The sequence below is a fragment of the Sceloporus undulatus genome, chromosome 2 (assembly GCF_019175285.1).
Source record: "Sceloporus undulatus isolate JIND9_A2432 ecotype Alabama chromosome 2, SceUnd_v1.1, whole genome shotgun sequence".
Classification (NCBI taxonomy): domain Eukaryota; kingdom Metazoa; phylum Chordata; class Lepidosauria; order Squamata; family Phrynosomatidae; genus Sceloporus; species Sceloporus undulatus.
In genome coordinates this window covers 56030867-56043724 of record NC_056523.1, presented here as the reverse complement: position 1 = coordinate 56043724, position 12858 = coordinate 56030867, and the positions used below count along the sequence as shown (strand labels likewise).

Genomic DNA, 12858 nt, shown 5'->3' with positions numbered 1-12858 from the left:
TATCTTTACCTTTATACATACATACACATACACAATTTTCAAGGCAGTGTCCTTCCTTTCCTTAGCTCAGAGGACTGGAGAAAAGGGCCCACTTCCTGAGATCTGGGAATCCTATGTGCAACTATGGTTCTTGTTTATTTTTAAATTTAATTTCATTTATATGCTGCCTTTTCCCAGAGTGGGATCCAAGGGAATTAACAAAAAGACGACAAGGTAACACAAGTTGATGTTGTGCATCAGGCAAATACCGTATGCCCAATTGTTTCTTTAAGTGAACTTACTGATCTATAAAGCACCTGATGGATTCTAGTCATTTGTTTTTCTTCATTTAGTAAGAAGTTATTTTCAGTCAAGCATTCAGTCCTAAGCTCTCACTCTGCAACCTTTTAGCATTTACCTCCTTATTATTTTCATTTTGTCTTAGCATTTTCATTGGAATGTTTAGATTAGGGAAGTTTGCTAGTTTCTCCTCACAGAGATTTCATGTTGTTTGCTCATCCTTGGGAGAATAATAACACTGAAATAGACCTTAGCATGCACTTAATGTTGAATTTTTCTATAGGAAGAAGAGATCCGACTCTTTGTCAGGCAGGAGATGAGTCAGCACTGTGGTAAGGCTCACCTTTCACTAACTTCTGACCTCTTGCACTTTCACTGTGCTATTTTCTGGCTTACCACTCGCATTTTTTCTTGGCCCTTACATGTTCATTTCCTTTTTTTGAAAAGTGTGCTTCAGCTCGCTTGCTGTGGCTGGACTTGAAGCACAGATGTTATTTCACAATGATAGTTACTCATTGCTAGCTTGCTGCAAAGGAAATGTATAATTATCTGTACATTTTCACCATAATTTAAAAAAAAACAGCTAGTAAGGGCAGTTGTCCCCTTCAACCTCTCTGTGTCCTTCTTCTTGCTGTTGCCTTGAAGACATGGGCAGCCTCTCTGCAACTTTCAGACTGGCACTTTGGGCCAGCTGGGGGGTGGAGTCCAGGCATAGCTTCTTCACGATGCACTCCCCAGCTCTGGCCACAGGTCACCATGATACTGCATGTAGGTCCACATGGCATGCAGGGTCACGCCGCTCCTCCAGGGTTGCATCCAGTTGACGCAGTGCTAAAGGAGCTCCATATTGCTGTGGCACTGTGGCTATTGTGCCCTTTCCAGGATGCAAAAAGGAAATGCTTTTTTGCGGCCCTTTTCATGCCCTAGAAAGGCGAGATCAGGACCGCAGCATGTGTTTGGCTAGAAATGGGACGGCTGGAAAAGGGGACGGCAGGGTGGCCTGCATTGCTCCTCAGTCAAAAACAAATATTTCATGCAATGCTGTAGTTTAATCCCCAGTGTCTGACTGGAGGGGGCTCCACATAGGGTTCCTGAATGAATTAATCCCTACTCCATTTCTCATTTCAGCTTGTGGAGGCCAGTTCTCTGCTCCTGAACGACGTGAGTATTTTGCATACTGTTAACTGCCTTTTTCTCCACAGTACCACATTCCCAACCAGTGGTAAAAGGAAAAAACAGCATGTCACTGACAAATCAACACTGGGATTATGAGTATAGTATGTGCTCCCAGACTTGTGCAAAACTGTCAGAAATATGACAGTAGTATTGGTATGAGGAGGGAAACAAATTCCCTGGTGACTTCATTAATTCCTCTACAATATAAAAGCTAATACTTGTGAAAGTATTACTAATTTTAAATAAAAGCCTACTCTCAATGTTCAAAGCATTTTTGTAATCATTTTGTTCAGCCTCACAACAGCTCTGTAAAGGTAAAATTACTTTTCAAAGAAATAATGGAAAATTGAGTGGTGTTATCTTAAGACTAGATTAGATGTCTTGGTACCCAGATTTTTACTGAACATGCGAGAAGTGATGAGGGAGTGCCATGATTTGAAGGGGAATAATAACATGCAGAGGGTTGGTGTTTTACCCAATGTTGTTCCAACCATTTCTCCCCTGCATGCTCTGCAGTTGTGCCAAATGTGCAAGTAGGAGAGTTGTTAATTTGGTAAACTAAGGTTAACCATGTATACCAAGAGCGATATTTTCCTCAAAAGCTAGCATTTCCCCACCACCTCAGCTTTTTAGATGTTTATCAGCAACCCATGCTTTCAGCTTATGTCATTTCAGCCTCAATATGCATACAGTTCAGCTGGGATTCAATTCCTCATTTCCCAAGCTGAAGTATAAGATTTCATCCATTGGATCACACAGATTTGTGCATAGGGACTTGCTGCCAGAGCTGAATTGCAAAAGTATATGAAGTATTTACAGGGTTTCTTGGTACTTCTGTTTTTGTCTGCTAGTGGCACATGCAACATACCTGAGCACCTCCAATACTGTGCTTATTTTTTTCTTTGGCGTACACTTTCCATTCATGTTTGACTAATTGCTTCTCGTGTTGTGTATTGCTGAAAGTTTGATCAACTCAGACAAGCCAGTGCCCAAGACCACTGTGTACCTCATCCCAAGTAAGATATGTAATAAATTGATCTGTGCAGAATGGTCTGCTTTCCTGGAGGACTTCTGCCACTAAGAATAGGGACATCTAAGTTACTTAGTAATCCTATAAGACTGGGCTGACATGAACAAAAGGAGTTTGACTGTAGCAGTCCCAGCTGGCCAGCTCATAAACTTTACTTCAGGATTCTTGTACAGTCAACCCTCTATATCCATGGATTCTTCATCTATGGATTCAACCTTCCATGGTTTGAAAATGTTAAAAAAAAACAAATTCCAAAAAGCAAACCTTGATTTTGCCAATTTATATAAGGGGCACCATTTCACAATGGTATTTATTGACTGACATTTGTGGATAAGGGTAACACAGGATTGGCTCTTGAACTCTGGCTGGTAGCGTGTCTGTGTTTATGTCTTCAGTCGGGAACAAGCAGTGTGTCTATTATTCTTATGTGCTTGTTGATGTGTGCATTGTGACCTTGCCCCTCCCAGGTCTTATACCCAACTATCCATCCACCCAACCGTTCCCGTCTGTTAATGCTCAAATAGTCCCTGTGCTTACGTTGTCCCACACTGAGGAAGAGGAAGGTGAGTCTTTGTTGCTTAGTGTTTTCTTGTGCACCTTTTGATTAGGACAGTGGTCTCCAAACTGCGCTCTTTAAGGGATTTTGGACTTCAGCTCCCAGAATCCCAGATTATTGGCCAACATGGCTGAGGCTTCTGGGAGCTGAACTCCAAAATCTCTTAAAGGGATGTACAGAATTTATATAAACATCCTCACTGTTTTTTAAGAGCTGTTTATAAAACAGTATTCAATTATAGGTTTGTTTAATACAGGGTCATTTCTGCCTCAAGCCAATGTACAATAAACATAATAATAGTAATATTTTAAAATAGAGTACTTGAAAACTAGGGATTGAAAGAATATAATCCAAAATAAAATTTTGAACGTTGAGAAATCCTGATGAGAAGAATTCTGGACTGGCAAGAATTGTTGCAATTCAGAACTTATTTTGTACAAAGTTTGTGCAGTGTTTTTCTGTGCAGGAAACAGCATTTTTGTGTGTGTTCAAAACAACAAAGTGCAAATTTTGTGCAGATTAAATACCAAACAGCATTTTATGATGTTCTGTGTAGAACAACCTCATGAAAATTTTGCACATAATAGATCCTGAACTGTAAATAGTCTTCAAAAACTGTGGTTCTCAAAGAATTTCTTGCAGCAGGATAAAAACTGTTATAATTATTCATTGCTTCCTTTGAGAAGAAGATTACTAAAGAATTACATCCCTGTTCAAGATTAATAAACAGATTACTGCATATAGTTTTGTGGACTGGAGCTTTCCTTGCCAAATCTATTAAGTAGATTCATTAATTTATACAAGTATCCAGACAGGAAGAATCAGATACACATATCTGAAATGAAAGCCTCCAGCCAACAAAATCTCATGCCATAATACTTTTGTTTAAGATTTACCAGATCTTACCTTAAATATTAGCAGTTTTGTGATGTTCTCTGTTGTTTGAGGCCAAAAACGAATTTATTTACTGTATTTAGTCCAAATGGGGCTCAGAATGATAGTCAGGCCATCTCTCACGTTAAGAACAAGACTAACAATATTTGATAGGCAGATGTATCCTTTTCCTCGAAAGCTGATATGTGATTTCCCCCCAGCATATAAATGTGTACATATAACTACATTGTAGTACTTGTCTTTAGGAAGATAACTAGTCTGATACAGATTAGCAACAGGTTATGTAATAATATGTATTTCTACCTTCATATCTCAAATAAAGCCAGTGCTACTGCACTAAAATTCTATCAGTTACCACATGTAGCCTTTTAAACAGTCATATGCTAAAGATGGAAGAGTAAACATGCTCAAACAGATTAAGTGCACCCATTTGTTGTTCTTTCCTTGACATCTGAAAAGTTTTCATTCTTGGAGGCATTCTGAACTAGCCATTCCTGTTTCATAGGGGGCCAGGTGCAAAAAATAGTGGAGACAGGTGAGCCTGAATATGAGTACTTCTACACAGAGGAAGAGGAGGACTACGAAGAGGGCCTGGGAGCAGATGGGACAGAGAGTCCTATGCTGAGGGATGGTGAGCTGTGCAAACCATATATGAAGAAATTTGGGGATGAAAACACACACACACCTGCTCTTGGGAAGGGATAGCAGCAGGCTAGAGAACTGGGCTTTTATTCATGTCCAAAGTGGCTAGGAAAATTTTATTTGCTTGTTTATTTATTTTATAAGCTGGCTTTCTTCCAAAGTGGGATCCAAAGTGGTTCATAGTAGGAAACCAATCAAAATCCACAGTAAAAAATTAAAAACAATTAAAATAGTTTCCTGTGAAAGGGAATTTCAGAAGGTGGGAGCAGCCACTGAAAAGGCTTTCACTCTTGCCCTCACCAAATGTACCTGTGATGTTAGCAGAACTGAGAGAAAGCCTATATTACTATGACCAAGAGAAGGCATATTACTGTGTAGAATCTTTGGAAACGTATGTGAAATGCCCACAGCTTGGAAAAGTTATGGAGTACATAATGTGTACCCAGCTTGATGGGGGCAATTAGCTTATAGTTGAAAACTGCTTAGAGACTGCTTAGGCAGTATGAAGCGGTATATAAATGAATCTGCTATTGCTATTCCATGATCAACCTCTGGCAGATGTTGACCATAGAGTTGCACTGGAGGACCTAGAGATTCCTAGAGAGATGTTCTCTTAGGTAAAAAGAATAGTTTTATTTGTGTTTTTTCCACATTCACGGAGGTCCTTCACCCCAACCCCAGTGAATGTGGAGAGATACTTGGTTTTTTTCTTTGTCAAGTGATTTTTTAAAAAAACAATATGTGCAACTATTCATAAAACATAATAATAATAATAATAATAATAATAATAATAATAATAATAATAATTTATATCCCACCCCTCTACAAGATGCAATCGGCATGGCTACAAAGATTAAAAAGTATATATTCCAACACCCTCAATCCCCCCTCTTAAAATACAATTAAACAATGTAAGAATTAAAACATACATAAGAATAAAATAAATTTTAAAATTTTATACAACAAACTATACACTGTGACTAAAGTGTGGTTGGAGTTCTTAGAGTTCTTCTGATGGCTGGAAAACATGAGGTGCAGACTTAGAGTTTTCAACTTTGCACCTGAAGGAGCACGTGAAGGGTAATTAGGATATGATATTGTCTTCGTACCTCATTAAGTGCATGTAAAATAAAAGGATACAGTTCTAGCTTTTTTGTTCTTTCTTGTCCCTCTAAAATAAATTGTGCATCTCATCTGAAGGCACATTCCATGAACCAGACACTTTGTCAATCAATACTTTCTACTGGGTGGGTGGGTGAGGAAGGGGTAGATAGGAGCCAGAAGCTTCTCCTAGGGTCATGACCAGTACTCTGCTCCCTATTTGTAGAAGTAAAGGGCCCAAGGGCAGCTCCCAAGCATGGACGGCAAAAGAGAGCTCCTCCTGAGGAAGGTAAGCAGCAAACCTGCCATATGGCCTTTCTCTCAAAGGAGCAGCTGTCTCCTTTCCTTCCATTCTCTTGGAATTTAAATCCATTCATTCCTCCTGCTTCTAATACAGTAAATAATGGCAACAGATTATTTAGGCTAAGTTTCAGAAGATGTGATCTATGGGTTATATGTAGCCTCATGTATGCTATCGCCCTCTGGGCCAGCTATTTCAGGGGGGAAGTGGCAGGAATACTAGGAAGCTGAGTATGGCTTTACTCCACTCTAATCTTGAGATAGTGCAATATGATTGGCAGAACTATCACTTGCTGTTCACAACCAAAGCTTCGAAGACTTTTAGGAAAAGTATTTGGTTTAGTTATGATAGGCCAGCATGACAGTTGGGGGGCATGCTATTTGAACATGTGGAAATACAGTAAACACAATTGCATTTTCCCTAAATACTCTAAAGGCATCAGATCCCATCTGATCTTGGAAGCTAAGCAGGGTCAGGCCTTGTTAATATTGGGGTGGGAGACCAGGTGTAGTTGGCTAAATTTGAGAGGAAATAAATTTAATTCATTGATTTTGCAACTACTTGCCTTTTCAAGTGGTTGCAACATCAATAAATCAAATTTTCTATGAATTTAATTTAAAAAAACACACATGCACCCATAGGTCACACCACAAACACAAAGGCAGCACTGAGAGGGGAGGGGAGGGTGGATCAACCAAAAACTGAGGAGGGATGTTAAACACTCCTTTGCCATTAGTCCCTCCTCTCCAGAATGATGTGATTCAGATCTTTTGTTCCCACTTGTTGAACACGCTCCAGAATTGATTCTTTCCCCAAAAAACCCCACCAAAGTACTATTGGCGAGTTCCGGATGGGCCCTATTGGGTGCCGTCATTACGTGCGAGGGGCGGCGCTTCCTGATGCACCTTGCCCCTCACACGTAACGAGGGCATCAAAATGGCAGTGCCCTATACAGATGGCGTCCGCACGTCTCGGCGCCCTTGTGATGCAACAAGGGTGCCATTGGCGCCTTGCGATGTCACAACGGCGCTGCAAGAAGAACCCGCTTTTTGCAGGTTCTTGCTGCGCTGGGGAACTGCGGTTTGTCCGCTGCGGTTCCCTCGTGCAGCAAACACAGGCGCCAGCAGACTGGCCTTTTGGGCGGTCTGTAAAGCGACTCTGTCAGAAAAAAGTGTGTGTTTTTTTGCATTTGCCTGGCTTCATTGTGATCGAAACCGATCAGACCAGGATCAGAACCGGTTTCAAATGGGAACAGCAGTCATATAAACCAATCAGAAATTTGCTTTATATCATAGTGGGAATGAGCCTTGGATTTCTCAAGAAGCCTCTATGTTTTTGCATCAGGAAAATTTTAGGTGGTGCTTGCATATTGCATGCAGGACTATGACTAACATCTTCAATTTTTTTCTCCTCTTTGATTTGTAACACCTTGCCTGATGAAGAAGCCAATGAAGCTTCAAAAGCTTGCAACATGTATATAGTGCCTTTTGATTGGCCAGTAAAGATATCACTGTTTGGTTAATTTTTATTGGCATAGGGATCATCCTGTGTCCACTTCATGCTATACCTGCGATGACAATGGGGTATCTTGTATATCCAAAATAAATGTTACTAACTGGTTGCCATTTTGCTACCTGATTACTTCCATGCACATCAAGAAACATGTGACGTAATGTATGATACATTACAGTCTTACAGTTGCTCCCTTAAGTCAAGCAGTACTCTTTTCTCTTCAGAAGAAAAGGCCTGCCAGTGATATATAGTGAAAACAATGTGATTGTTCTTATCATACAAAAGAGCAGTTATGATAGCTGAAGTGTATTAATAAGAAAAGTCTCCCTCCATTAAATGTGGAACATAAACATTTTGAGACTTAGTTCAGAAGGCATGCAGCAGTCGATAAGGTTGACAGGAACATAAACATTTTGAGACTTGGCTCAGAAGGCATGCAGCAGTCGATAAGGTTGACAGGACACAAGACATTGTTCTGTAGGCAGAAGTACAGTATACAAAGGAGTAAATGCATAAGTCTAACCTTCTGATAAGTTAGCTCACAACCTTCTGTGGCTCCTTTCCATCCCATTGTTGCATTGTCTTACAGCTATGTCTAGGGCATTTGTGGAAATGTTCAATGTTTTCTGTTGGTAGTCTCATAAATGTAGCATCTGAGAGTGGATATTTAAATGCGGAGAAGGCTAATTTATTTGTTTTTTCCCCTTCCAGGGAATCTATGTGCCTTGCCACTGGACGAAGGAAACTGCAGCAGATACACACTAAAGTGGTACTATAACCAAAGAGTATCGGAGTGCCGGCCCTTCATCTACAGTGGTTGTAGGGGAAATCGCAACCGCTTCAGCTCCAAGGAGGAGTGTGAGCTTCAATGCAAGCCACAGAGAGATGCAGGTAAAAGCTGGCAGAGGTACTCCAAGTACTCCCCCCCCCCTCATTTTTACTTTTCTGGAGACTACTGTTTCCAATGATGTTTCATGTCTTTTTTTTTTTTTAATAGGTGGCAGAACATAGGGTAGGAACAGAAGTGTATAAAGTCTGCATTGGATTTCAATTTTGGGAGAACTGGAGAAGCAACCAAAAGAAGAGACTCAGTCTTTTAAGCTCCCAGCCCATTCTTAGCCTGCACAAGGTTTTAAAACACACATACACACAGAGTAAGCATTTGGTCTGAGGCTTACTTTGATGCCATATCTATGGTCTGCTGCAGAGTCGTGTGTTTTTGCATGTGTGTGTGTATGTGAGTGGGCTGCTTCAACTGAAGCAGAGAAACGGTGCTATACTTTTTATTAAGAAAAAGTATTTTTGTTGCTCTTGATTTATTTTTTAAATTAAGGTGAAATTTTTATCAAATTTAAACATATCATAACCTCTTTTTATATAATATAAAAAGACATATTTTAAATTAGAGCTCTTTTAACTTATTTGATGATAGCTGACTGATGACACGTGGAATGTATTCTAGCCAGACCAAACTCATTCACTTTGCAACTTGCTTTAATTCAGGTATATAGACCTGTCAGGTTTTCTTCTGCAAGTGGATTAGTACTGACTAGCTCATCCCTACTTTTTCCCAGGGAGGCAAAATGCTCTTCTATTAATGAATAGTGACATGACCATGAGAACACAGAAATCCCATGTTACACTGTCAAAGTTAGAATTCAGCATTCTATATAGCTATTGTTTTCAAAGCTATCATTGCTCTGAACAGCTAATTTATGTGGCATTCAAACAGAGGCACCTTCCCATCCCTGCTTCCTTGTATTTTTTCCCCACTTTGCCCTCCTTGCTTAGGAGTACATCTATTTGCCAAGGCTGCAGATCTGTCAGGAATCAGAATTTCTCACCTGGAAATAACTAATCAGATAAAAACTCACTAAATGTTTGTTAAGGACATACCCAAAAAGAAGACAATTCTGCTTATATGTAACCCATCCTCTTTCTTCCTTAGCCTTATATGGATGATTTAAAAAAAACACAACCTGACAATTTTAGCAACAAATAAAGGAATCAACAGGAACATTTCTTTCATCTGTTTCCCCCCATTAACCTTATAAATGCATTAAAGTTAGCAGTCATCACCCCATCTAGTGGCAGTATGTTATGTGCAAAATAGACTTCCTTTTTCTGTTCTGAACCTATTGTCAAATTATTTCATTTTAATCATTCTAATTATTTTACTAACATTTATAAAGTCTCCCTTCAAACATTCCTTTGTTTTATTAACTAATTAGAACCAAATGTTTTAGTCTTTACCTTGTGGATGGCCTTGTCAATGCTTTGCCTGAAAAGGCAGGAGAAAAATATTTTGGATGGGTGGATGGATCTCACGTTTCATTGGGAATTTTCACCCATAAAGCTCTGATATCCCATTGAAAACTGGGGTAGACAAATGTAAACAGTCTTCCAGTTGTGAATGCACAGTATATATAAAAGCATACTGAAACCAACCGTTTCATTTTCCATTTTCCCCCTAATTTTCCAATAATTCCTGACACACAATTTCCTTTTTAAAAATTGCTGTTTCACACACAGTCAACATTTTTTTTTCATAACTAATCACATTCAGTTCAGAATGCATTAACAATTATCATTTCTTTAAGACCAGCCCCAACTTTAGGCAGGAAAAGACACCTGCAAAAAGGATCAGGTTTGGGGTATCATGAAAGAATCACAGATTTGTACCTGATTAGTTTGTTACTTTTGTATAATTAATGCTAGAGATGGAAATGGAGAGAGGAGTGATTTTCTACCTCCTATGCCAAAATTATTTGGCTGGCTTTGGGTACTATGCATCTTGTCCTGTGTAGGTGGGTAATGCCATTTCCTAAGCCACCTCAGACAAAATGTTTCAAGCCAGCCTTGGATTTTTTCCCCCTCCTCCTAGTGTGTATTTCACAATTTGCTTATACTCAATCTCAGCTACTCATTGCTCACTTTCAAATTTTGAAGCCATTCTTCTGGAGTTCTTTCTGATTTGCTTGAAATTTCTATATACCAATTAATTTGAGATCATCTGTAAACTTTACTACCTCACTGTTTACACTGATTCCAGGCCATTTATGAAATAATGAAAATAGACAGGCCTGGTATAGATCCTTGTGAGATCCCACTGCTTATTTTTCCTCCATAGTGAAAACTGTCCTTTTTATCATTTTCTGTATCCTGTTCCTCAACCACTTATTGGTACCTAAGAGGAACTTATTTTTAATTCCATGGGTTTTATCTGAGAAGATGGGGCAAATGACATTGTTAAAGAATTAGAAAATACTAAAATACCATTGAGAGATAATTTCTTTGTATACTTGCCACCATATGGAGTCAAGAGTCACATATCGCTGTGAAAGAGCAAGTCAATCTAAGGGAAACATCCTTTAATGTAAATATTACTCATCAAAAAGAAAAAAAGAGATCATTTGAAAAAGTTTCACCTTAATCAGGAACACCATGCAATAGACTGAAATAATACTGTATTGGAGGACACTACACAAAAATCAGAGCACATTTATTTTTTACAAGTGGCTTCTGTGTGAAGTGCTCATTATGTTGGCTTTTTTAAACCTAAACCACAATATAGAAATAATCAGTGAAACGCTGAAAATGGTGCTATGCTTTTGTTATGTTGCTATCACTACTGGGCATTTTAAAAAGCTTTGCAATAACATGACTTTCAACTCTGCTTTTACATTATTGCCTTTTCAGAACTATTAAGCTATCTATCAGTCCTGCGTCTTCTTTCCCAGTCTCTCTCACTCAAACTCTGTAAAGTTTGAGAATTTGGTGCAAATTCTAATCTATCCAATAGTTTTAATAACCTCTGTAGAAAACTTATGGAAATGGAGAAGCAACTGTATATATATATATGACATATGTACTGCTGTGCATGTATAAATTGTGTCAGTGATCAAATATGTGAGTATTATCTGGTGCAGTTGCAATAATTATTTGGTGCTTCCTTGGCTGGGTAATAACCTACCAAATAATTCTGGAGGAAATGGTTTATGGATTGTATTCTTAGCAGGCTGCTTTATTAAACAAACAAGTCTTAAAACATTTTTTCTTAAATAGGTTTAAGATCCTGATCTTAATTCCTGTTGAATTTCAACAATACTTATGGCTAGAGTAGGAGTCAAATTCAGTAGTGTCTTAACAGTGATACTGGTTTTTCACTGGATAGCTTGAATGGATATAGGTCCTGCAATTCTTTGAACAAATGGAATAGAACTGTCAATATAAAATTCACTTTCTAAACTGGAGAGAAAGAGTGACATTTGAATGGCAGTGTGTCAGTTGGACAGGTGTCTGCCTTTGTTATAAGTAATAATAACCCAGCTACTGTATATGCTGTTCGTTCCTCACCTCTCTCTTGGAAAGGGCATAAACATATGGAGTAGACCATTTCGACTTGATATGACATGGCTTAACTTTATACTGGAAAATGTGTCCTCTGTTATTTTGCTGTAGCTCCTCATCTGTCTTTCCTGGCTTTTGTGAATTCCAGGAAAGTAGTCATGTTTAGTCTTTTGTAAAATCAAGTTCTCTGGCACCTGATCAATGAACTAATTTACTACAGCATGACCTTTCCTAGACTCTTAAGAGCAAATCTCACCAGCCACTCAATTTGTCAAGAAGCAGCACTTCCATCCTACAGGGACTTGGCTGTGGCTCTGTCTTGTCTTTTGTCCTCTGTTTAGTATGCTTGCTCAGAAGGCAAAAATGTTGGCCAAACAGCATCATCCTTCCTTGGTATGTGTATGTGGTGTTTGCTGACATCACTGTTTTATTCTCAAGATACTGAATGTAGATATAGCTGCAGAAATACAGTTGTTAATTCTCTTTTTAATGCCTCTAATTATGATGTATGGTGCAAAGCCCATCTGTGGTAAGCGAATAAATGTTTGTGGTACCTCATTCAATCAAGTGTTTTCATCATCTTTTTTGTCAGAACCCACTGTAGATCTTGTCACCTTCCCTAAGCACCATGTTACATCAGTGTCCATCCAATGTTAAATCTGAAGACTGTTGAGAGATATTAGGAAATTGAATGTTTTTTGTATTCCTGTGCACATCACATCACCCATTCATCTCCCACACACACACACACACACACACACACATCCTGATGGAAGTCATGGTTGTTGATCTCCCTTCATCAGTAATTTTGTCATTAGAAAGAACTATAATCTGATCAGTACAGTACAAAGTTAATGCATCCACATCATTTAGTCATCCTGTTTGAAGTTTCAGGTGGCACATATGGAATGGTCCTGTTTTGTTTCGCTGTTTGAGACCCTTAAGTTGTGGCTTAGAGACTTTGAACTCCAACTCAAACACAGCTCTCTCATCTACCATATCACACTGGCTCATCCC

At 38.9% G+C, this 12858-nt stretch overlaps 1 protein-coding gene across 5 annotated transcripts in view; it reads left to right on the top strand.

Annotated features, from left to right (window-relative positions):
* Positions 1 to 12404, top strand: part of COL7A1 (collagen type VII alpha 1 chain) — a 172616-nt gene extending 160212 nt beyond the window's left edge. For 2 of the 5 annotated variants that reach the window (XM_042453283.1, XM_042453282.1), the window contains exons 116-122: positions 563 to 611; positions 1408 to 1440; positions 2953 to 3048; positions 4441 to 4566; positions 5905 to 5967; positions 8203 to 8382; positions 8489 to 12404. In XM_042453283.1, coding sequence (XP_042309217.1) covers positions 563 to 611; positions 1408 to 1440; positions 2953 to 3048; positions 4441 to 4566; positions 5905 to 5967; positions 8203 to 8382; positions 8489 to 8502 — 561 coding nt within the window. In that variant the 3' untranslated portion in view covers positions 8503 to 12404. Of the gene's footprint in view, positions 1 to 562; positions 612 to 1407; positions 1443 to 2952; positions 3049 to 4440; positions 4567 to 5904; positions 5968 to 8202; positions 8383 to 8488 lie in introns of those variants that run through there. The other 3 variants (XM_042453284.1, XM_042453286.1, XR_006102318.1) reach the window with 3 other exon arrangements.
* The last annotated feature ends 454 nt before the right edge of the window (positions 12405 to 12858 follow it).